General features: G+C 36.2%; 1 protein-coding gene across 1 annotated transcript; it reads left to right on the top strand.

Moving 5' to 3' along the window:
- Window positions 1-637: 637 nt before the first annotated feature.
- Window positions 638-25467, top strand: eps8l1a (eps8 like 1a). The gene is made up of 16 exons (XM_056453232.1): window positions 638-736; window positions 1074-1119; window positions 5258-5360; window positions 7826-7884; window positions 9481-9628; window positions 9718-9806; window positions 11232-11306; window positions 12654-12802; window positions 13690-13834; window positions 13916-13959; window positions 16516-16621; window positions 17897-18034; window positions 19094-19217; window positions 21987-22152; window positions 23429-23561; window positions 25149-25467. Exons 3-16 carry the CDS (start codon window positions 5258-5260, stop codon window positions 25233-25235), a joined length of 1566 nt encoding a protein of 521 aa, XP_056309207.1. The 5' UTR covers window positions 638-736; window positions 1074-1119; the 3' UTR covers window positions 25236-25467.
- Window positions 25468-26692: the final 1225 nt, after the last annotated feature.

The following is a 26692-nucleotide window of genomic DNA, read 5'->3' as shown; positions in this document are numbered from 1 at the left end:
CATATTTATCCGTCAAACCCCTGTAAACAGCCACAATCTTCAGCAGTGCTTCAGTGTCTCTATGGGGCCGCTTTCCTTGTGTTCTACATCTCAAATAACAAACTGGCAAAAGATATGTGAACATTTCATATTACTTACACATGCTTATTCCGAATATATGTGAACGACACTTGTCAGATTTTATTTTAGTTTTGTTTTGTTGATCATAAGCACGTGATCCTCTTGAAATTATGTCAATAAATCAACCACACAAACTATATTTTTAATGCCACAATTACCTGCATGTGTGTGTTTGGGGTGTGTGTTGTAGTGTGCAAGTGTGTGCCAGTAGCTTTTGTAGTGAACAATGGTTTTATAACTTGCGGGTTAATAAATTGACCTGAAGGACAGCTTTTGTACCCTAATTATTTACAGCATTCATCAAAATTATGAAAATAGAAAATGATTCTTATTTTTCTATCTAATGTTTGGGTCATTTAAAAAAAGCCACCAAATTTCAAGATTAAAAAACATTTTTAGGGGTGATTCCAGCTGTTAAAATTGTCATTTTTCACCCATAAGTCACCAGGAGGGTTAAAAATCTGAGTGACAGAAAACAGTGATTGAGGGAAAAAAAAATAAAGTGAGGGAGGGAAAGAAGAGAATGACAGATCTAGAAGAACAAGATTAGCCTGAACACACTGAAGCGACACAGCAACCTGCGCAGTTCATCGCTGGAAAGACAATCTGTGCCTCAGTGAGTATTACTGCATATTCATATTTTTATTTACTCATCTTTATGTATAATAATCTATAATGTGCATTGCTTTAAAAGTTTACTCTATATAATAATCTTCTAAAAACTCATAACTGCTCAAAGACCTGTTGTGTTTATTCTCTCTTGCGGTATGTCAGAGGAATGCGGTTGTCGTAGTGGATTAATACGCACTTCCACCCAGGTTTCATTGCTCTTCGTATCCTGAAACTCAGGAATGAGAGAGAGACACTCAGAGAGAAAGAAAGAGAGAGAGAAAGAGATTTCTTGAAGTTAAACAGAACAACTTGTTTTTCTGGTTCTTGCATTTCTCTATTAGGTGTAAACAGAAGATGTGACAGAAGCAGGTGTACACATCTAACACGGTAAGACCAGCCATTTAAAGCTTTACAGTGCTATTGAAGATAGAAAACACTATTTTAATGCTAGCAGATTGGTAAATGGTGTGTAATGATTGTGATGCACATTGATAATGCTGCTTTTACATGACTGGTTGGGAATAATTGAATCAACTACATTGTAAAAAGTGATTAGTTGACTTTATTATTTTTTTTAAGTGAATAAAATTAGCAAAATCATTTAAATTAAATCAACTTAACAGTTCCAAGTTACAACGGCTTTATTTTTAAGTAAAGTCAAGTAACTAATCACTTTTTACAGTGTATAGGAATGTTCAGCTGTAATCTCATGAGCTATATTTTGGGTCTTTGGCTATACAGAATGTGGGGAAATTATTAAAGAGACCTTTGTTAAGAAATCGTTAGAAAATAATAGTATGGTATAATAATTGCATATAGATTCAGCCACTCCTCCTAATCAACAGAACAGAAGAGCGTTTGGTCAACACTGTAATATATTCCTTCATGTCATCCCAACACAATTTGATTAAGTTAACTAAATTGTTTTTACAAATTTAGGTGGATTAAACATAAACAATTATTTTGTCCACCAAAAAAACTTTAAGAATTGTATTGGTTCAACTTATGTAGTTTGAGTAAGCGCAGTAGGTTGTAGTAGCAGCAACAAAAAAAAAAATTGGAGTGAATGTAGTGATTTTAGGTTTTTAACAATGGGTTTTCTGCTTGCAAATATGTGAGAGTTTGTACATAATGGATTGAGTATCCAGTGTAAACCTTAAAAATAAAAAGAAAGGTTTAACTTGTTTTTAAATGTAGGATTATTAAGACACAAAATGAAGAGCAAATCTTTGTCATTCTGTGCTGTTTGTAGGTCAGTAATAAAACAAGTAGATTTGTGACTTTTGTTTGTACTGATATCATCTTTTTTTAGATGCTTTATGAATCTCCATTTCCAAAAGGATGCTCCATATAATTTCCAAAACTGTGTGTCCAATCTGGGGCTACAGGATGCTGTGGCTATCATTTATTCATTTAATTAAATTGTTATTATATTACATTATTCAGTCATTCATTCATTTTCTTTTCGGCGTAGTCCCTTTATTAATCTGGGGTCGCCACAGCGGAATGAACCGCCAACTTATCCAGCATATGTTTTACGCAGCGGATGTCTTTCCAGCTCCAACACATCACTGGGAAACACCCATACACTCTCATTCACACACATACAGTACGGACAATTTAGCTCACCTACAGCACATGTCTTTAGACTGTGGGGAAAACTGGAGCACTTGGAGAAAACCCACTCGAACACGGGGAGAACATGCAAACTCCACATCGAAATGCTAACCGACCCATCCGAGGCTCGAACCAGCGACCTTCTGGCTGTGAGGCAACAGCACTGCCCACTGCGCTACCACGGTGCCCATATTATATGATATTATATTATATTATATTATATTATATTATATTATATTATATTATATTATATTATATTATATTATATTATATTATATTATATGATATTATATTATATTATATTATATTATATTATATTATATTATATTATATTATATTATATTATATTATGTATAATATTTGTTTCATTTGACATTTTTCCCATTCAGGAAAAGAGAATGTTTTACTTACCTCATTATAATACAGGGTGATTCTAAAAGAATACCACAACTTTCGGGTTGGTGTCACCTGAGTATCTGGAGGGGGTCATATTGAACATATATGAACTTGTTTTCTAATGAAAAAAAAACTTCGAGTACTCCTCACATTGATTAATTACCCAAGGTTTCATCATGTTTCTTTGATTTAATACAGAGTTTCAAAATTGTGGTATTCTTTTTGAATTACCCTACATAATATAATATAATATAATATAATATAATATAATATAATATAATATAATATAATATAATATAATATAATATAATATAATATAATATAATATAATATAATATAATATTCATTCATTTTCTTCTCAGCTTAGTCCCTTTTATTAATCCGGGGTTGCCACAGCGGAATGAACCGCCAACTTATCCAGCACATGTTTTATGCAGCTGCAACCCATCTCTGGGAAACATCCACACACACTCATTCACACTCATACACTACGGACAATTTAGCCTACCCAATTCACCTGTACCGCATGTCTTTGGACTGTGGCGGAAACCAGAGCACCCGGAGGAAACCCACGCGAGCACAGGGAGAACATGCAAACTCCACACAGAAATGCCAACCGACCCTGCCGAAGCTCGAACCAGCGACCTTCTTGCTGTAAAAGGACAGCACTACCTACTGCGCCACTGCGTCGCCTATAATATAATATAATATAATATAATATAATATAATATAATATAATATAATATAATATAATATAATATAATATAATATTTATAAATTTTTGTGGTTTTATTCAGCAGTTTTCCCAAGCAAAGGAAATGTTTTTCCATCCCAATATAGAATTAAACATGAAAATCTATCCAAAAATATTATATTATATTATATTATATTATATTATATTATATTATATTATATTATATTATATTATATTATATTATATTACATTACATTACATTACATTATATTATATTATGGTTTTAATATATTATATTTATTTATTTACTCAGAAAAAGAGAATGTTTTATGTGTGAGCCCCATGACCAAGAAACTCATTGGCCACAAAGATGTAAACAGTGTTTATTTGTATGAGTGTCGGCTGGAGGCCGCAGATGTGACTGAACGAGAAACAAATGTGGAGTAATGTATTGGCTATGTGTGGAATGTCAACCTTCTTTATCCCAGAGTCTTAAACAACGAACAAGTGAAACCGGCGAGCATTCATGCCATGAGCAGATCTACAAAAAACCCATTCATTCCATTTGTCTGGCAAAAAAATAAAAAAGTCAGGCGTGTCTTAATTATAGGGAGTTGTGGAAGACTGAGGCCTGAAGCATGTTATATTAAACCAGATAAAGAGTTTCTCTTAAGATGTTTTGTCCCACTCTGTTGAATGAATTCTGCTTAAATTGTCTAATGTTTTTTTTCTTCCAAGTAGTCCCCTAATCCTCTTTGTGGTGGAATAATGCATTTTCTTTAATGAATAGATTGAATGTTTGGACCCACAACGTGGTGAACTAGAAGTATAATTAAAGACGTGACAATGCAGGCAAAAACTCCTTTTATTTCCATGCATCTCTCTGCACTCAAAAATATAGATATGTTTTGCTCGTTCAAACTACTTATTTAAAATGAGCTGAAACAACACAATTCTTGTGATTTCATTGAGACAACTTAATTTTTTTGTACAATCCACATACATTTGTTAAAAGTGTTAAGTTAACTTAATCAATTTGTGTTGGGACAACAGGAATGAATTGTGTGGAACCCTGCATTTTTTACAGTGTGTTTTAGTGTAGTGTATTTTAAGTTTTATGTAAAGAAAATGTCTTACATATAGTTTTAAGATATTTTTCTGTTTGACTTTGTTTAATATAGTCAATTTGTGACTCTAGATTTCAATTCTAATGCATATTTTTCATGTTTTCCTTTTGCACTGAGCCATAAATCTCCACTTCAGCAGCTCTTATTCATCAGAGTCACAGTTTTATTCATAACTATGTTTATTTCTGAAGAATTCATCTCATCGATTTCTTCATATAGCATTGACCAGGTTGTTTACAACATTTTATTCTGCAAAAATGATTTTGTTTCCCTCCCTGCCTGAATTATGAGAAATAAATAGATATTCCCATAAAAAAATGCTGGCCCACACAATTCCTACATGTTGTCCCAACACAAATTATTTAAATTAACTTAATCTGTTTTTACACATTTAAGTGGATTGAACATAAAACAATTAAGCTATCCCCCCCCCCCCCCCAAAAAAAAAACGTAAGAATTGTGTTGTTTAACTCATGTTAAATAAGTAGCATTTTAAACAAGCCATTATTTGAGTGTATTCTCTGCAAAAACCCTTCATGTGTAAAAGATACAATTTTATATTTTGATCCTGACTTCATCCAATATTGATGACCCGATAAAGCCAATAAATGGCAGATATATTTTTAAATATTATATGACGCTGGCTAAATGACCTGATGTTTTTTCTTCTCTTTTCACTTTTTTTTAAGAGATGGCTGCTCCCCCAGTTGTACCCAGGAGTCAGCCAAAGTCTATCAAAGTATTGCCTACAAATGGTACAGCCGCTGATCTCGGTCCCACAGGTGTACATGCAAGTGTGTATATATTTATGCATATTGTACATAATAAGAACAGTGTTTCTCAAACCTGGTCCTCACACCCCACTGTTCTGTATATTGTATATGTATATTTCTCATGTCTCTTTTTTATTTAACACACCAGATTGAGATATTCAGCTTATTCGAAAACTCCATTCACAAACTATTTTCCAAGGTATCATCCAAAGTCGCAAATTAGACTTATGCGCAAAACTACAATTTTGCATGATATTTATTTGCAACAGAAGCACCGTTTCCATCTAATGACTCAAGGAAAACAAAATCATCCTAGTTGCTGATAAACTGGTCCCAAATATCAAAGAGAAAAAAGGTATTTTCTGTGGTAGGAGAAGCCACTGTGTGCCTTTTTGGAAGTGCAGATGCTGAAGAGTCCTGGAGGTATTGCTAGCTATTGACATGTTCCCTACACAATGTTAATTTCACCCTACTCCCTTCTTCTTCACTCTCTACCTGAGAACAGGAAACCTTTATTTCACTTCAGAACGTTTATTTATGGATTTATACAACGGCATTGGGAGCAGTGTCTTCTTACTAGAGAAGCGTGAATGACATGATATACACCGCAAAAAAAGCCATTATTATGCTTTATTTAAAGAAGTTAGTAAATCCATTGCAAAGTGATTAGTTGACTTTACTTATATTGCATTTTTACAATCATTAAATAAAAAAAAATCGAATGCATTTATGAAGTGTGCTTCACACAGGTGAGTGGGCTTGACAAACCACCTGAAGAGGCTCTTTTCTCTTTCTCATTCAAAGGGGAGGGAAAGAGGGAAGGGTTTGCATAAAAATGGGAGTTTTCGGTTCGAGCACGTGCTGATTTTCACAGAGGCAAAACAACACACAGACGCAGGGGAGAAAGACAGTGACTATGTTTACATGGATATCAGTAATCAAAACATTTGACAAATGACTAATTTGTCGACTTTAACTGCAGTTTGGCATTTTCACTTTCATTCAGGAACATTTCATGTATGCATGGACTTTTCAGTCCATAATACTGTAGTGATATTAACGTACTGTAAACTTAGTAACTAAATAATTTTGTCTATGTCTTTAAAAACTGAAAGAGTACTGCTGATGATACTAACTAACTTTGTCTCTGAAAACATAAACTAGGAACACTGATCGCACACTTACCAAATCTGTAGAGACAGGACAATCAACACCAACTGGAACAGTGTCTTTTTTAAAAGAAGACGAGTGGCAAATTCGGGTTTCACTATTTCTAGATGCGAAAAGCTCTCGGGTAAAAAGCATTCCCTACTAACGTATTAATGTTGCGTGTTAGCAAACCACTGTAAGCCACACGTGAGTCCAGCTGTGCTCTCATTGCGGGGAATTGAAAACATAACCTTGCAGCACATTTATAAACGCAACGCTGATGACCCATGTCTCCAAACAATTCTCCATCTTCTTCCACTTGTTTTAATTACGGTTGGCAACACAACGTGGCATCTCTCTGCCATCTGAACACTGTAACTGGTAAAAACAGTCTTCAAAGCTATCATGCATATTAATGAAGTTGCACCTCATACACAATAGATGATTTAAAAAGACTTGGAAGTCTTTCTCTTGAATTAATGATGAAAACTCAAAGACGTCACGTTGTACCCGCCAGTGCAGACATGGAGTCTACATGCTGGAATTCACACAAGGATCTCATCGCCGTGACGTAGCTTTAAAATTTATTTTCAAACCGGAAGAACGAATTTTCTCGAAATAACACAAAAACAACCAATTTTCACTTTTTTATAAAATATATGTGTCCTTATTGTGTTTTTAGCAGCTTGGGACACATATATGACTGTCAACATCTCAAAAAATGTGTTTTGGTGTTTCGTGACCCTTTAATTCTCTGATCACTAACAGTTCCTTTGTATAATTAGCACTTGTGTGTATTGCCTCTTCTTGTTGAATCACTGAATGCCTCCTCAATTGTAAATCGCTTTGGAAAAAAGCATCTGCTAAATGACTAAATGTAATGTAAAGGTACATTTCCATAAATTTTTTAAGTAAATGAATTATGGGCACAATTATAACAATTAAGTCAACTTAACCGTTACAAGTTCAAATGGATTTACTTTTTTAAGTAAGGTCAACTTCTTGTTTTTAAGTCAACGGGTTTACAAACTTTTTTGAATATTAAAGTAACTAATAAATAAAATAAAAATTAAAAAATCATACACTAATATATCATAATGAAACATATATGTTCTCTTAAAACTGAAATCGTGGCTGAATATTCTGTAAACTAATAGGCAGGGCACTAGAGCTCGAATAGAACAAACGTCTGACGTGAAAAGAGAAACATATGAAATGTGCAGAGCTGTGGGCTGCAAGGACCGGAATTGAGAAAAACTGGGCTGGATTGTGGGAAAATATATTTTTCTGACAATATTACTCTTCTGTATTTCATTGCTTTCTGTTGCCTATTTTAGTGAATGGAGGAGACAGAGTGAAAACAGATACACATCTGATTCATGCACAGAGAGAAGTTGTAAGTATGACTTTCATGGGACATTGCCTTAAAGGGATAGTTCGTCTAAAAATTTAAATTTCCTCAGTGTTTACTCACTCTCAAGTGGAACACAAAATAAGTTATTTTGAAGTAACCTGTAACCGTTGACTTCCATAATAAGAAAAACAAACACAATGTAAATCAATAGTGTCCAGCTCTTCTTTTGTGTTCAACAGAAGAAAGAAACTCATGCAGGATCGTAACAAGTGAAGGATTAGTAAATCATGGCAGAATTTTCAGCTTTGGGTGAACTATCCCTTTAAATTGCAAAACAATTCATATTTAATAATTAAAAAGTTAAAAAATAAATGTAAATTAATGGGTTGTATGAATTTACAAACCATAAAACACTTTCCGACCTACTGAAATAAAGTCGGCACACCTCGTTTACAAACAAATACAAATTTTACAGGTAAATCTTACATTGTAAAAAACATTCTTGTTACCTTTATTTTTTTAATTGAATTAAATTAACTTTCCTAGTCGTCTCAACTTAAACTAATCAAATCAAACTAACAAAAAATATTAAGCTAAACATTTTAAAACTTTTAAAAACATTTAGTTGAAATCTGATTAACTTATTAATTTCTGTATGTAAGTTTTTGACTTTTCTAAAGCATAAAAATACCATAATATGTTTGCAGATATTTAAGAAACATGCTAAGTGAACATTCTTGTTTATCTGAAAAACAATGCTGAAGTCAGTTATTCTGCTTTGAAAATGTGTTATGTGCCGGTTTTGGTTATTTTAACCCACCCAATGCCAGTTTAGCTAATTATATTTCAGCACCCCCGGTTGCCTTGTTAGAAAACAGCATATTTCATTCATCCATTCATTTATTCATTCATTCATTCATGCATTCATTCACAAAGGCTCTCAAAGTATGCGTCAGTGACGGAAATGATTAATAAAGGGACTAAGCCGAAAAGAAAATAAATGAATGAATGAATTAATTAATGAATTATGATTGTAAACATTAGGTGAGCAGGTTACATTTAACCCCGTGTACCAACAACATGATACGTGACGAGATTTGCAGTGATAAGCAATTTGGTTGTTTGCACCGAACAAAACATGACAGAAATTTAAATACAGCTATTCAGAAGCACAGAATAGTGCACTTACTGCACTAAGACGAAACGGTAAGGTTTATTATCTAATTAATACATATTAAACCTCTTTAAAATTATTAAATGTATATGCTGAATGCCGTTGCTTTTATATAGAACATGATTTAAATCAGCCTTTAGGCTTGATCATAAGACTCGGTCCTGTTGATCCTCAATCTGGCAACCTGTGCTTGCCTTTGTTTTGATCCAGAAATGCTGTTACTCAGTTCAACCACTGGGTGTCATATTTACACACTACACATTTAAAATAAGTTAAAGGAACATATTTTTTACAGAGTACACAGGTAGTGTGATATTGCTTACCTCTGTAAAATCATGACAAGATGTCCCAGAACTTGCATTAGGAAAACTTGCCATCATAATAGTGATGGCAAGCATCATAAAAAAGGCACTGTGTGTGTACGTATGTAAATCTAATAGTTTTCTCCTTTTGAACTCTGTTAGGAGCTGGTGAATCACTGTTTTGCGGATGTGGAGCGTTTCATGGCCCGTCTGCAGCAGACAGCAGAGGCTAAGAATATTCAGGAGCAGCTGAAGCGATCGAAAAAAAAGAGTCGCAAAAAAAACAAGACCAAGAAGAATAAAAAGGATGGTAAGAAAGATACTCCCGATGATCTCCCTACTTCACAAGCCTCTCCAAAACCTTCGTGAATCATGAATATTAAACATTTATTTTTGTAGACGAGCCTCCCCCACAAAAGGTAACCCCACCATCAGAACAAGAGTTTGTGGATATTTTTCAGAAGATCAAGTATTCTTTCTGTCTGCTGGTAAGATGGTGAATTTGACTGCAGGCTCACCTTTGTCACAAAATGAATGTGCTCACTGGAAAATTTGAACTAAGATACTTAACTGGATATTAATCAAAATCACATTGTTGAGAGAGATAAAAAAAACACATTTTATGATGTTTTAGTTCTGCTGACTTCCGCTGAAATAACTTACATTTAACAGTGTTCAGAACACATTTTTGTACTGTAAATGTCAGGCATAAAAAGGTTTATTGAAAGTAAACTGGCAGCATGTGTGAAATGTGCGTTAAAATAATAGTTCATTAAAAAAAATGAAAATTCTGTCATCAGTTACTCATTTTCTTTCTTTTGTTGAACACAAAATAAGATATTCTGAAGAGTGTGGGAAAAATATGGAGCTAATAATATGCCAAAACAATCTGAATTTGAATTGTGTTCATTTGAATTATTGACAATTGTAATTTAATAAATCTTCATTTTTATATGCTGTTAAAAATAGTTTTGAATTCGAATTTCTTTACTTGAATTAGAATTTCATAACTTGAATACTGAATATGAAATGTAAGACAACTGCATTTCTCACGGCTGAATTTTTTATAGACGCATTTTCATTGTTTGTATTCTGAATTCATAGACTGCAAATACCCGAAAATACATATGAGAAAGCTAAAATATAAATGAGTTTATTTTTAAAGTAGGCGATATGTAGATAAGAAGCATATATTTTTACCTATTTCCAGCCCCCCCCCCCCCCCCCCCCCCCCCCCAATCCCCCACCCTCGTTATTCACACCCTGCGATTCGTCTATAACTATGAATCAAGCAGAGGCAAGTGATTCTTAGTTGACTTTTCGGTGATCGTCTACTCTTCCCTGTTGATCACCCCTGACCTACTTTCTGCTGAATCTGAATTTCACAATCTGAATTTCTGGTTTTTAATTTTAGAACACTGTATTTGATGTTAGAATTTTCTCTTCTCGTAAGCTTGAAACTGTATTTTTATAAACTGGATATCTAAAAAATTCAGCCTTGAAAAATTCAGTTGTCTTGCATTTCAGATGTTCAATATTCAAGTTATGAAATTCTAATTCAAAACAATTTTTAACGGCATATAAAAATTCTGATTTATTAAATTACTATTTTTCGATAATTCAAATGAACACAATTCAAACTCAGATTGTTTTGGCATAGTATTAGCTCCATAGGAAAACAGCCATTAACTTCCATAGTAGTTTTTGGTTTCTACTATGGAAGTCAATAGCTGTTTTTTCCCCCAACATTCTTCAGACAATCTTATTTGGTGCTCAACAGAATAAAGAAATTCATAGTTTAGAAACATTTGTGTATAAGTAAATGTTGAGGAAATTTTCTGTTTTGGGTAAACTATTCCTTTAAGAACTTTTGCGTGTGTGTGTGTATCTGTCTGTGTGTGTGTGTGTTATAGGATCGCCTAAAGATGAAAATCTCCGAGCCCTCTTCTGAAGAACTCTTGCACCATGTCTTTGTCCCTTTGCAACTGGTAAGAGCATTACACACATAGCAGACACACAGATAAAGGTTTTGACGCTGGATCACAAAACCTGTCTTAATGGTCATTTCTTTGAAATTGAAAGGTATACATCTTCTAGAAGTCAAATAATTATGCTTTCAATTGATATATGGTTTGATGGAATAGAAAGATATTTGGCTAAGATACAGCTATTTTAAAATCTGCAATCTGAGGGATCAAAAAAATCTAAATACTGAGAAAATTGCCTTTAACTTGAACAAATTAAGTTCTTAACAATGTATATTACTAATCGACAATTTAGTTTTTATACGTTTACCGTAGGAAATCAAATCAAATCAATGAAAGTTGATATTTGCTTAATACCCTAATGAATTTTGGCATTAGAGGAAAAAATTATATTGACCCATCGAATGTATTTTTGGCTATTGCTCGTTACTTTATCCAATTGTTGAGACAGAGATGTTAGATTTTATGATTTAATTATTGTTGAAATTAAATTAGCCGTATTATTAAAACAAAGTATTTTAGTTGTGCTGACGTCACAAAAAAACTCGCATTTAACATTATAACATTATTCAGGACAGATTTTTTTACTGTAAATGTTGTACTGTTAAAAAAAACAAAAATATACCTGGGAGAATCTGCATCTCTAAGTCCGAGGCCATGGTGCTCCACCAGAAAAAGGTGGTTTGCCATCTCCAGGTTGGAGGAAAGTCCTTACCCCAGGTGGAGGAGTTCAAGTATCTTGAGGTTTTGTTCATGAGTGAGGGAAGGATGGAACGTGAGATTGACAGGTGGAATGGAGCAGCAGTAATGCGGTCGATGTACCGGTCCGTTGTGGTAAAGAAGGAGCTGAGCCGAAAGGCAAAGATCTCGATTTACCAGTCAATCTATGTTCCTACTCTCCCCTATGGTCATGAGCTTTAGGTCATGACCGAAAGGCCAAGATCTCGGATACAAGAGGCCGAAATGAGTTTTCTTCACAGGGTGGCAGGGCGCACCCTTATAGGAGGGTGAGGAACTTGGAGTAGAGCCGCTGCTCCTCCACATCGAGAGAAGTCAGCTGAGGTGGCTTTGGCATCTGTTTCGGATGCTTCCTGGACGCCTACCTAGGGAGTCTTGGGTTCTGCTGCTCTTGTGACCCGGCCCCGGGAAAGTGGTTGAAATTGAATGAATGAATGAATACCTGTGAGACATGAGTTTTGGTCCAGGATCATATTTTACCACTACAATTCTTATGCATAATTAAAAATTATAGGTTATTTGCACTGATTCCATGATTGGTAACATCGGTTTTTAATTTCTGCAAAATAAGGAAATTGTTCTGTAAATGGTCTGTTTCTGTATGTTGGCCAGATGGTGAAGACGACGGGTGGTCCTAAGTTGGCATCATCAGTCTCCAGTCCCGCTCTGACCAGTGGAGCAATCTCTCTACTCCAGCACAATCTCAATGAGCAAGAGAAAACACTATGGACGTCACTCGGACCAAACTGGACCCTGCCATAGTCAGTAGCAAAATTTACATGGGAATAATACTGGAAACATGTACATGCCCAAATGGATATATACTTTAAATTTGAATCAAAGGGATAGTTCACCCAAAAATGCAAATTCATTTACATCATAGGATTCCTGGAGGGCCGCAGCTCTGCACAGTGTTGCTCTAACCCTAATCAGACACAGCTGATCCAACTAATCAAGGTGTTCAAGACTACTAGAGCCTATTACACAGGTGTGAGTTGGAGGTGGTTGGAGGTAAACTGTGCAGATCTGCGGCCCTCCAGGAATTGAGTTTGAGACCATTGATTTACTTCATATACAAATGCATAGCATCATGTTGTTTCAAATGTGTCTGTAGAAAAGAAAAGGAAAGCTAGTTACATTTCCACCATCGGATTTCCATCCTAACATGAGGCGAATATTTTCAAAGTTTGTAAAAAGAAAAAATCCCAAATGTAAATTAGGTGCATCTAAGTTATTATAAGAGCAACTAACTGTAGTATTGGTAACCTAGCAACCAACTGTGTATGATAGGGCCCAATTAGTTTTATCAGGTGTGTTTAATTAAGGTTAAAGCTAAACTGTGCAGAGCTGCGGCCCTCCAGCAACTGGATTTGACACCTGTGCTTTAAGGGCTTTAATTATACTGTAAAACATGTAATGAGAGAAAGTCAAGACAACAAATGTTTATGTTGCATTAACTCATTTTAATAATCAGGTTTCAACTAAATTTTTTAGGTTATACAAAGCGTAACTTAATATTTTTAGTCAGTTTGATTGATATAAGTTGAGATAACTGGAAAAGGCCATTTGATTCAACTAAAAATTTAAGGCAGCAATAATTTTTAGAGTAAGGAGACCTGGTTATTTAACTGCGGTGTGTGTTTGTCAGCTCTCAGCTCAGCGAGACTGTGCCTCAATACACACCTGTCTTTTTGGATGGTTGGCAGCCGATAGCTGTAGGTGCCAATGGACAGCCTATCGAGGACCCCATAGAGTCCCAGCACAAACATGAAGGCCTTTTACAGACCCAGCAAGTATGAAGAGACACACTCGCTGAATAAACACAACCACAATGAAGCAAACACCTTCATCTGCTTTCATTTCTCTTTCCACAGGTAATTGATCAGGCACGTCTAACTGTACACCAGGAGAATGACGGGTTAGTATGGACAGCTTTGTGTGTGTGTGTGTGTGTCATCTTCATCTTTGTTAAGCTACTTTGACACAATCTACATTGTAAAAGCACTATAGAAATAAAGATTAAATGAATTGTATGTTCTATATAGAAGTCTGATATATGACCATATATTAACATATACAGTATATGAAATTATATCTACTATATTTTAACATTTATGTGGCGACACAGTGGCGCAGTAGGTAGTGCAGTCGCCTCACAGCAAAAAGGTCGCTGGTTCGAGCCTCGGCTGGGTCAGTTGGCGTTTCTGTGTGGAGTTTGCATGTTCTCCCTGCGTTTCCCCCACAGTCCAAAGACTTGCGGTTCAGGTGAATTGGGAAGGCTAAATTGTCCATAGTGTATGAGTGTGAGTGAGTGTGTATGGTTGTTTCCCAGAGATGGGTTGCGGCTGGAGAGGCATCCGCTGCGTAAAACATGTGCTGGACAAGTTGGCGGTTCATTCCGCTGTGGCGACCCCGGATTAGTAAAGGGACTAAGCCGAAAAGAAAATGAATGAATGAAAGTTAAAAAAAAAAAATATATATATATATATATATATATATATATATTCCAATGGTTAAAAAATATGTAAATGGTCATTTTTGCAATATTTTGAAATATATGTAAAATATTTACATTTATTTATGTAATATACACTCACAGGCCACTGTTTTAGGTACACCTGTCTAACTGCTCGTTAACGCAAATTTCTAATCAGCCAATCACATAGTAGCAACTCAAAGCATTTATTCATGTAGACATGGCCAAGACGATCTGCTGCAATTTAAACCAAGCATCTGAATGGGGAAGAAAGGTGATTTAAGTGACTTTGAACGACATGGTTGTTGGTGTCAGACAAGCTGGTCTGAGTATTTCAGAAACTGCTGATCTACTGGGATTTTCACGCACAACCATCTCTAGGGTTTACAGAGAATTGTCTGAAAAAGAGAAAGTATCCAGCAAAAATATCTGTGGGCACAAATGCCTTGTTGATGCCAGTGGTCAGAGGAGAATGGCCAGACTGTTTCAAGCTGATAGAAAGGCAACAGTAACTCAAATAACCACTCGTTACAACCGAGGTCTGCAGAAGAGCATCTCTGAATGCACAACATGTCCAACCTTGAGGCAGATGGGCTACAGCAGCAGAAGACCACACCGGCTGCCACTCCTGTCAGCTAAGGACAGGAAACTGAGGCTACAATTCACACAGGCTCACCAAAATTGGACAATAGAAGATTGGAAAAACCTTGCCTGGTCTGATAAGTCTCGATTTCTGCAGTGAATTTGGCATCAACAACATGAAAGCATGGATCCATCCTGCCTTGTATCAACGATTCAGGCTGGTGGTGGTGGTGTAATGGTGTGGGGGATATTTTCTTGGCACACTTTGGGCCTATTAGTACCAATTGAGCATCGTGTCAATGCAGCAGCCTACCTAAGTATTGTTGCCGACCATGTCCATCCCTTTATGACCACAGTGTACCCATCTTTTGATGCCTACTTCCAGCAGGATAACGCACCGTGTCATAAAGCTCAAATCATCTCAGACTGGTTTCTTAAACATGACAATGAGTTCACTGTGTTAAAATGGCCTCCACAGTAACTAGATCTCAGTCCAATAGAGCACCTTTGAAATGTGGTGGAACGGGAGATTCGCATCATGGATGCGCAGCCGACAAATCTGCAGCAACTGCGTGATGCCATCATGTCAATATGGACCAAAATCTCTGAGGAATATTTCCAGTATCTTGTTGAATCTATGCCACGAAGTATTAAGGCAGTTCTGAAGGCAAAAGGGGTTCCAACCTGGTACTAGTAAAGTGTATATATACCTAATAAAGTGGCCAGTGAGTGTATAAATCGAATATATGGCAATATATGCAAATAACTTATATGATATTTTATAAATGCAAAATCCAAAATCCAAACTTGTATGTAATACACAGTGCTCAGCATAAATGTCACCTCTCACAAATCTATTTTTTTAATTTATATTTTCTATAGGAATCTTTACAATATTATATTTGTGAATATACATTAGATGAGTCAGTACTGAAGCCAAATCTGAAGCTAATCTAACTAAATAACTTTTGATGAAGGTTCAAGAATTAGTAGACCTATATGTTAGAGACAATGTTAATTTTTTTTTTAAAAAAAGTGGAAAAATCAAGAGAAATGAAAATTATATCAAATTTAATTGACATTTTGTGGTTTGTCAAATTTTAGTAATATTTCCCTTGATTTTAAATGTACTATCTATTATTTCTATTTCTACATATGTTCAGGGACTAAAATATTATTTTAACAAATATATCTGTTTAAAAAATCTATTTTGTTCAAATAAAAATTGTTCAAATTTTGCACCAATATATGTTACCTATATTTACTGAGAAATGGATACAAATATTCATTTTCAAAATAGGGTGTACTTAATTATGCTGAGCACTGTATGTAATTTGCATAAATTGCTATATATCAGATTTTTGTGTGTGTTTCTGATGGTTTTCTTGTCTCATTGTGTGTGTGATTGTGTTTTAGGATGGAGCCTCTTCCTCCTCATGAAGAAAGGATGTATCGCTGCAGTTATGACTTTGTGGCACGAAACAGCAGTGAACTCTCAGTCCTACATGGTGAAACTCTGGAGGTAATTTGCACAGATATAACCTGTGCAACCCAGGACCTGATGCGTTTTATATTATGTACCATAATCTGCATTTGAAGTGGATTAAAAAGGTTTTTAAAATAGTCCTACTACAACAATAGGTGTTGTTCAATAGTTTTAGATCAACTTTGTTGAAAGATCCACTTCAAATGTTAATACTGTAGTTTATATTCACATATTTGAATTCAGCAAGGGTGAGTTTAATTCATGAAATGGGAATTAAAATAAAACTTTTGTAAAAAGATTTGTATTTAAAATAAATGCAGTACATTTGGACTTTCTTTTAAACAACAACAACAAAAAAGGAATAATGTGAAAAATGTACTCTATATGTATAATATATATTTCCCAAAACAAGTCCCAAGTGCAATATTTTTCCAACACATTTTTTAAACAATAATTTTAGTAACTAATTTCTAATAACCAATTGCCTTGTAGTTGGTGGTTCATTTTACTGTGGCGACTCCTGATAAATCAGCGACAAAGCTGAAAGAAAATGAATGGTCCCATGTCAGTGTTTCCTCTAGGATTTATTCCAGCTGTGGCGGCAGGCCTTTTACACAGATCTACCAACCACCTATGGTGTTATTTCAAGGTTTAAGGGTTGGGTTAAGGTGTAAGTGATGATCAGTAGTGTAATTATAAATGTAATTACAGAAATCAATTACAGATGTAATTACATGCAGGTATTTAATCAAGCATAAGAACAATGTATAAACATGTATTTGCACAATAAGTACATTGTAAGAAATTGTTAGTTTCAGTGTAAGTACATATTAGTTAAGGGCACTTAATATAAAGTAGGAGCAAATAAATGAATGAATAATTGCATAATATGTTACTAGTTATTTTGCAAGATGCTAGCATTTAGCTTAAAGTGCCATTTAAAGACCTAAGTAGGTTAATTAGGCAAGTCAAAATGGAAAACAGTGGTTTGTTCTGTAGCCAATTGGAAAAAAATACTTTCTTAAGGGGGTTATACTGTATATTGACCTTAGATTTTTTTACATTTCTCTTTTTTTCTTAATTCCAGCCAAATTAAAGGACATCAGACTTTCTTCAGAAGGAGAAATATGTTAAACAGCACTTGTGAAATATCTGAAAAAGACAAGTATTTGTGTCCATAGTTGGCTAATGGTGCTTATGGGAAATAATAATGACCTGACTTTTCCTGCTGTTAAAAGACATCAGAGATACACTCACACATATACACGTTCCCAGTTCACTTCATTGACTCTCTTCTGCTCTCTGTCTCAGGTGTTGGAGTCTTCAAAGCGATGGTGGAAGTGTAAGAATAATTATGGCCAAACTGGCTTCGTTCCACACAATATCCTCGAGCCCATCAATCACGCTGAAGTTGACTCTACTAATGTTGTAATGCGCAACCAGTCCACGGTAATAACACACACACACACACAAACACACACACACACACTCACACACAATCTGCAGTCGATAACACACCCGCATGCTTAAAGGGTCATAACCCCCCTCTTTCAGTTCAAGTCTACCTCAGAATTTTTTCGAAAAATGCTCCAAGATGGGCGTGAAGCAGAGGGAGGAGTGGGCGTGGCCAGCAGAGCAGGGAAAAAATGTGAGGAGACCCATGATTTTATAGTTTACAAAGTTAAAATGCAAAGAAACAAACATTAAGTAATTAAATGCCCTGCTACATATACGATAGGTTATTCATAATTTCATATAATATATAAGCTACACATAACCACAATTTGTTATATCATTATAAAGAGAATCATGTTTATATAAACACTAAATGTGGAGGACTTCTCCTGAATCCCCTGGTCTGAATGCAGAAACAATGGATTGCAGTGCAGCAGGTCTCTTGCCTTATCTATTCCAGTCATTAGCCCTGCCGTTAATCTGGAGCATTTTAAACATAGGCGAACACAGTAGCACAGAAAAAGGCGATGTGTCTGAATGGTAACAAACTCAACTGATAAAAGACAAAGTTCGCCATTCTCCAATTCATGCAACAAACAAACTGTGAATGATTGAAACAAATGCATGCGATTCTTCATGAACAGCTAACTACTGCGTGCCATGAGCAGCCGTGTGGTCTCACAGCTTGGCAGGTCTGTCATTAGAAAGCACGTGCTGTCATGAATAATTAAGAAGCAAGGTCTTCTCATAGGATAAGAAAACTCCGCTATGACTAATAATGAAAAACAGACGCATCATCACTCCAATAGCACTATGTCACTGATTTTGATCCTGCCCCAATAATGATTTTAATCCCAGAAGGTATTAGCTAAGAATATCAGATAAGAAATTAGCTGACAAAAGCTTGTTTTCCCCACAATTAAAGCTGACAGGTGCTAACATTGTCTTAATTGATGCTCAATACACACAAATCTGTTCAAATCTTTTTAAAAAAAGAACTCCCGGGTGTCTTGAACCTTTAATCACAAACAAATTTCTGTTATATTTGTGCAGAAAGCTCCCATCTCTCCGCTGAGAGGAGGCAGAATGTCGTACGCTGCACCCAAATCCGAAAATACAGTCCACACTGATCCACGGCCACTCAGCATGTCATCATTTGCAGATGATGGAGAAAAAGGTACTATTTTATATAGTTTAGTTTATTTTAGTGCAGTCAAACTATTAATCATGACCAGTTACACCCAAAATCTGAATTTGTGTTTATGTAATATACAGTTGAAGTCAAAACTATTAGCTCTACTGTGAATTTTTTATTTTTTCAAATATTTCCCAAATGATGTTTAGCAGAGCAAGGAAGTTTTCACAGTATTTCCTCTATTTTTTTTCCTCTGGAGAAAGCCTTATTTGTTTTATTTCTGCTAGAATAAATAAAAAAAAAAACATTTTTTGGTCAAATAATTACCCCCCTTAGCCTATATACAGTTGATTGGCTACAGGATAACGCATTTAAACTAGTTAAGCCTTTAAATGTCACTTTATGCTGAATACTAGTCTCTTGAAAAATCTCTTGTAAAATATTATGTGCTGCAGTGCTTCCCACAGGTTTGAAATATAGTTGCGGTGGTAGCCGGTGTTCTGTCGATTTGTCCTACCATGTCAAATTGTCCTACCTCCCATTCAAAAAGTAGGTAGCACATTTTGATGTCGCAATATACTACCCATCAGATTTTGCTACCAGTGTAAGTTTTAATGCAGTGATATGAAGCTGTAAGATCACCCTAACCTACCTAATCCCTAACCCCAACCTCAGAACCATTTAAAAACAGTGTTGGTAGCATAATCTGATGGGTAGGATGAAATGTCAGGACATCAGATTGAAACACCTTTGGGGACACAGCACATAAATGATCAACTACATGCGACACCAAAAAATAATGGGTTTTTAACTATATTTTTATTTATTATGGCACCTTTTCTTTTCTGTGGGTTAAAGTTATTTTAAAAAGCCTGTTGAAATCAAAGATTTCACTATTTCTCTTAGTTTTATGCTATTTAGGAGTCATGTGTACCCACTGACAGGTAAAGGCTGCTCTCTCTCTCTCTCTCTCTCTCTCTCTCTCTCTCTCTCTCTCTCTCTCTTGCTCGCTCTCTCTCTCGCTCTAAAGTTGATTTATTGACTCGACGTGCAGTACTGCTTAAGCATTTTAGATTTGTATAAAGTATGTAGTATATTAACATCATTAAATTAATAAAATATACAACAAATCAGAAATAAATAACACAAATAAAAAGGACTAAAAACAGACATTTTTGCTACAAAATTTATTATAATAACCACTAGAATAAAAAGTGTAAATTATTTAAATAAGGCAATTTAGTTGATTAACCCTTTCTAATGGTGTATCAATATTTTGCAGTCAGTATATTTTGTTCTCTCCAAGTATATAGTAAAGTTTATTAGTCGTTTATTAAATGATGAATCATTTAATGTTTCTCTCGCGGCTGTGCGCGCGCAGTCAGCTGCGAAAAGGGAATGATAAAACACATTCAAATAACAGCAACTTTAGAAAGCGAAAGTAAAACCTGAATCCCAGACATTTTAGGAGATTCAGAAACTACGTTTTTTGACGCAAAAGGCACATCACTGTGTGTCTGCAGAGCACGTGACTGTCTGTGGAAGGGTTTACAGTTCTCACGCACACAGAACCAGCAGTAGGAAATGTGCAGAGTGAGAGAAGATTTTCCACTAATTAATCTAGTTAATTTTCCACTAGTTAATCGATCACGAATGTTTGGCTTTCTTTAACGGATACAAAAAAAGTGTAAAAGGATGAAAATAATAGTATTATTCATGTGTCACCACAATATACTTGGGTGGATGTTAATATACCTGGGTGGCCTGCCCAAGTATATGTGGGAAGCGCTGTGCTGTCATCATGGCAAAGATAAAAGCAACCCAGGCTCATTCTGAGAACATAGTCTCGTGGACGTTTCTGGAGACCGCGAAATACGTAGCCGGGGGTACGTCCGGCTGCATTTCATTTTTTTAAGCGAACGCTGCGGGGCGGTGTGACGCCGTTCCTTTTGGCGCTTGCCGGCCTGCCGCTCGCCTCCGTGTGGAGGACTTTCCCGCTGCAACCAGTTTGTCCGGTTAGCTCTTCGTGTACTTTGGCGGACTCGAGGTGCAGAAAGGGGCTGAACACGACGACGACCGGGTTCGAGTCTGGGGAAGAGCGGTTCCAGAAATCAGGTAAGAAAACAAAATCCAAAAAATAAAGCGAACCAGTTCGTCACAGGGTGAGAATGTGGTCAAAATCTGAAAACGTGATAAAAATCAGACGAGGGCTTTTCTTTTCTGGACGGCTTTTGTGAATCGTCGTTGGTTGGGTTTAGGGACGGAGGAGGGTGGGTCAGCCGATTGGCCGGTCGCACGGTCAATCATTCTGTCATCCAGGCAGACAGGCGGAAGGTCGTTCGACAGCGGCCTCTAGCGGGTTTACGCGAGGACGGCGCGGGAGAAAGCGCGCACAGCGGCCTCTCGCGGATTCGCAAAAACTGCAAAAATACATACCTCCCGGGACGTATTTCGCGGTCTCCAGAAACGTCCTCGGGACTACGTTCTCAGAATGAGCCTGGGTTGGATAAAAGTTAGAAAAAATAAGTTGTTAGAAATGACTTATTAAAACTATTATGTTTAGAACTCTTCTCTCAATTAAACAGGAATTGGGGAAAAAATAAAAGATACATTTTATTCTAATAAATTAAACTAATAATGGGCTAATATTGCTGACCTCAGCTGTTTGTAAAATCTTTTAATTGTTTCAGTTTTTGTAATTTTAGTACCTCAACATAAATATAAACAGCAAATGTCATGAATGTCCAAATATAACAGATTTGTCATTTATTTAATATCTTACTGTAATATTGTTGTGCTGTGTGTTAATAGTTGTGTTGATGAATGATGAGCTCATACAGCGATTGGCCAATGGGAGGCCAGCATCAGTACGGCCAATGGTGATCAATAAAGCCAATGAGACGACGGCGCCGCTGGATTATCACTCTCCTCAAGCTGAGGTGCAGGAGTGGCTCAAGGCTAAAGGCTTCAATGAGAAGTGAGTGGCACACATATTGATATTGGTGGTTTATGAGCACTCTCCAGAGACGTATTGTATTGCATACAGTACAAAAAAACACTTATTGTGTTGCGTTACCCTACTAACCCTAAACCCTCACAGGAAATCTGTGGCAAAATGTAATGTGAAAAGACCCTGTTAAGGATGACTAGTATGTGTTTTGAATTACGAGGACACAAGGCATGTTCTCATAAACTACTTTAATGGAGTACATACTCATGTCATCATTACGGTGGCAGAGAGAGCTTAATGTGCAATAATTTAAAAAAAAACATATGCAATTACAAAAAACACCAGCAAATTAAGAAAAGATCTTCGTCTGTCTGACAGCACACATGCTGCAAATCATCACAACGCTCGACTAACACATTTAATGAAACACGCTGCATTTCCTCACAACACTTGCAAATAGCTCAGAACACAACATAAATGTTTCAAAAAGACCCTAAAACGTGATGGTCCCGGCAGTTTAGGTTATGGTTATTTAGGCTAATAAAATACAAAAGAATACAGGAATACAAGAGAAATCAGGATGTTAAAATAAACAAACAAAAACTCAGCTTTCAAAGATCGCCTGCAACTTCACTGAGCAACAGTCACAGCACATCGGCATCAGTCAGGTTTATGGGTCCCCTTGAAACATTTCCATTGTGTTCTGTTATTTTTGCAAGTGTTGTGAAAAAATCCAGCTCATTTTATTCATTTGTTTGCGTTGTGTGGAAATGGGCATCACGGTGGCGCAGTGGGTAGCACGTTCACCTCACAGCAAGAAGGTTGCTGGTTCGAGCCTCGACTGGGTCAGTTGTCAGTGTGGAGTTTGCATGTTCTCCCCGTGTTCGTGTGGGTTTCCTCTTTTCTCAAATATTCAAAACAAGTCCAATGACATGTGGTATAGTTGAATTGGGTAAGCTAAAATTGACCGTAGTGTCAGTGAGTGTAAAACATGTGCTGGATAAATTGGCGATTCAATCCGCTGTGGCGACCCCTGATTAATAAAGGGAAAAGAAAATGAATTGTGTGAAAATGCAGCTTGTTTTTTTATGTGTGTGCGTTGTGAAGTTTTGCAGCAGGTGTGCTGTCAAATCGATGAAGATCTTTTCTTAATTTGCTGGTGTTTTCTGTAATTGTATGTTTTCATGAATTGTAGCACATTAAGCTCTCGGCCATCGTACATACACGCAAACATTTACACTTAGACATGCAGTGTGAAGCCGATAAACTTGATGATATACCTCTATCTGTGTGTGTGTGTCAGCACTGTGCACAGTCTGGGGGTCCTGAACGGGGCTCAGCTCTTTTCTCTGAACAAGGAGGAGCTGCGGTCCGTTTGTCCAGAAGAGGGAGCCAGAGTCTACAGCCAGATCACCGTGCAGAAATTACTGCTGGAGGTAGAGATGGGAGAAACCACATTTTTCAAAGCTTCAAATCAATTGAAAAAATTGCTTTTCTCAAATATTCAAAATTCCGCAGGCTGGCGACACCTGCTGGTCAAAACTCTGCAAATGCAACAAAAATTCACCTCAAAATGAAATGTCTTACTGTTTACTCACACACAAAGTAGTCCTAAATTTCTGTGAAACACAATTTCATTTAATTATCTTTCAGCATTTGAGCTCTGTAATATAATATATGTACTGCAGTTTATAGTCACTTTTATTTTGTAAAACAACATACAACATATTAAACTGCAATTGATCTTAATGAAAGTGTATGAGTTAATGGAAATAAATCCCCCCCCAAAAAAATATTTGAAAAAGAGAGGGAAATTCGCAGAATGATGATTGTCTTCATTTATGAGCCTGAACAACAGAACCTTATATTGCAATGGTGACTTACATCAAAATTGGAGTTTTTATGCCAAACATTATAAGAGTATTAAGTAAAGATCATCTTCCATGAAATATTTTGCAAAATTCCTTCTGTAAATATATCAACACTCTTAATAGTAAAAAGCTTCATTTGGTGGCGGTGGCGCAGTGGGTAGTACGATCGCCTCACAGAAAGAAGGTTGCTGGCTCGAGCCCCAGCCGGGTCAGTTGGCCTTTCTGTGTTGTTAATTAATTATAAATTAAGTTGACATGTTTTCCCCATGTTGGCATGGGTTTACTCCGGGTGCTCCGGTTTCCCCCACATGTCCAAAGACATGCGCTATAGGTGGATTGGGTAAGCTAAATTGTCCGTAGCGATGTGAGTGAATGAGTGTGTATAGATGTTTCCCAGTGATGGGTTACAAAACATATGCTGGATAAGTTGGCGGTTCATTCCGCTGTGGCGACCCCAGATTAATAAAGCGACTAAGCCAAAAGAAAATGAATGAATGATTGAATAAACTGGATTTACACATTAATTGCAGCAAGGTTGTAGATTTGCGCTTTTAAAAATCATGAATAAAGTACTTAATCATATAAAATAAACACTTAATAATACATATAACATCACGTCCCATGCTGCAAATTTACATTAGTCAATTTACATGACTTTACTGCAGTCGGGCTTTGAGGAGGTATGATTGTAGAGAAATTTAGAGAGGTGTGTGATGCAATTTAACTGTTTTAAAATCTCATAATAGTCTCATAATCATGCAGGCCAAAACCGAAACCGGATTTCGATTAATTGCACAGCCTTGGTTAATAGTATTACGGTCAACTCGTAGTGAACTTGACGTGGTGCACGTGTAGGTTACTAAGGGTTGACGGAGCTTTGTTTTATTTTGAAGTTGATTAAAGTATTTGTGGGGACATTTCAGTAATTGGTGGATATTGGTGGGGAAACATCCCCTCCGTCCATGCCAATTCTACGACCTTGGATTGCATATATTCAAATTGTGATATTTCAGCCAAATATTGTCTTATCCAAACAAATTAAACATCAATAGAAAGTCTATTTAGTCAACTTGCAATCCAAATGTCCAAAACTTGACACTGATGTCTGGTTTTGTAGTCCAGGTTTACATATTATGCATTGCTGTATTTCAGGATGTAAGAAAAGCCACTGAGCTGGAGGCCATAATGAAGAAACAGAAGATGAAGGCTGATCTGAAATCAGAGGGTGGAGAATTTTAATTTTCTTTTTCACTCCCACAATCAGACAAGCATTTATGTTGATGCTTTTTACAGACAGTGTGGCATGAATCAAGTGTTCGCTAACTGCAGTACAATGATCTCTGTTGTTTTAATGTCATTTGGTAATATATAGATATTTCATCGCCTTAACATATAGAAATCAAACCTTGTATATTCCTCATTGTATTGTATAAATAAAATGAATAAACATATTGATGGTGTTCATATTTTATGAATGCTTGTCATTTTTGTGAAATGTGCTGTATATAGTTTTTAATTCGGCCTTGCAACTGCTGGTTTGATGAATAAAAAGTCATTTTAACATTTAAAGAGCCCCTATTATGGGTTTTTGATGAAAATGAGCTTCCATGCACAGTGTGTGCACTAATGAATGAAAACATCCAGCTGAGGTTTTAAGTCGAATGAATGAGAGTCGAATGAATGAATCGTGTTGTGTTCTTTTGCTTGACCGCGTTGGTGTCTATACGATACATCACCAAATATGAAGTGCCGGTTCTGGTAAAACGTGAACGTGCCTTTCCTTTCAGACACTATCGGAGCGCAAGGGATCACGGGACTGATTATGACTGAAGATGACGATCACTGACAGATGGAGATTCTGCTGCATGGAATAAACGGTTAACGTTTTTTCACAACAATACCACAGTATAGTCAACTGTGTGCTGTGTTTGTTCCTGTCATTTTCCAGATTTTTGATACAATAACCTACGCTGCAACATGGGATTCGCCGGCAGTTTGCTATTAAAGGAAGGTGCTGCAGAGATTATTATGTAAGGGACTTTGTCAGTAACTGTTACAGTTTCTTCTTCCTCCGGATCATAACATGTAAGTGTAATAAACCTGAAAGTTGCCTCGTTTTGTGTAGTTTGCAAAATATGTATTTAATTGTGTGTTGTAATCGCTCCACGCCACTTGTAATCACTTATCTATTAGAGATCAGTGCTTGTACTGTATCTAGACCCCAAAACCAAAATATGACATTTTATAATGCAAAATAGAGGCTCTTTAAGTTAACTGTGTGATCACATTTTAAATTCAGCTCCAATTCAGCTATATTTTAAATTTAGTCAAATATATCACAAACGTTTTAATTTGATAGGACATCACTTGTAAAACCACTGTAAAATTTTAATATTTGACCACATTAATGCATCATAGAAGGAAAAGCAAATAATAAAATAATTGGGCGACATGGTGGCTTAGTGGTTAGTCGCTGGTTCGAGTCCCGGCTGGGTGAGTTGGCATTTCTGTGTTTAGTTTGCATGTTCTCCCGGTGTTGGCGTGTGTTTCCTCCAGGTGCTCCGGTTTTCCCCAGTGTCCACAGACATGCGGTACAGGTGAATTGAATAATCTAAATTGGCCGTAGCATATGTGTGTGTGTTCGAATGAATGTGTATTGGTGTTTCCCAGTGCGGGTTTGCAGCTGGAAGGGCATG

Source organism: Danio aesculapii, chromosome 3, assembly GCF_903798145.1.
Source record: "Danio aesculapii chromosome 3, fDanAes4.1, whole genome shotgun sequence".
In the NCBI taxonomy this organism is placed as follows: domain Eukaryota; kingdom Metazoa; phylum Chordata; class Actinopteri; order Cypriniformes; family Danionidae; genus Danio; species Danio aesculapii.
The sequence above is the reverse complement of the archived record's forward strand: the minus strand, read 5'-3'. Positions and strand labels throughout refer to the sequence as shown.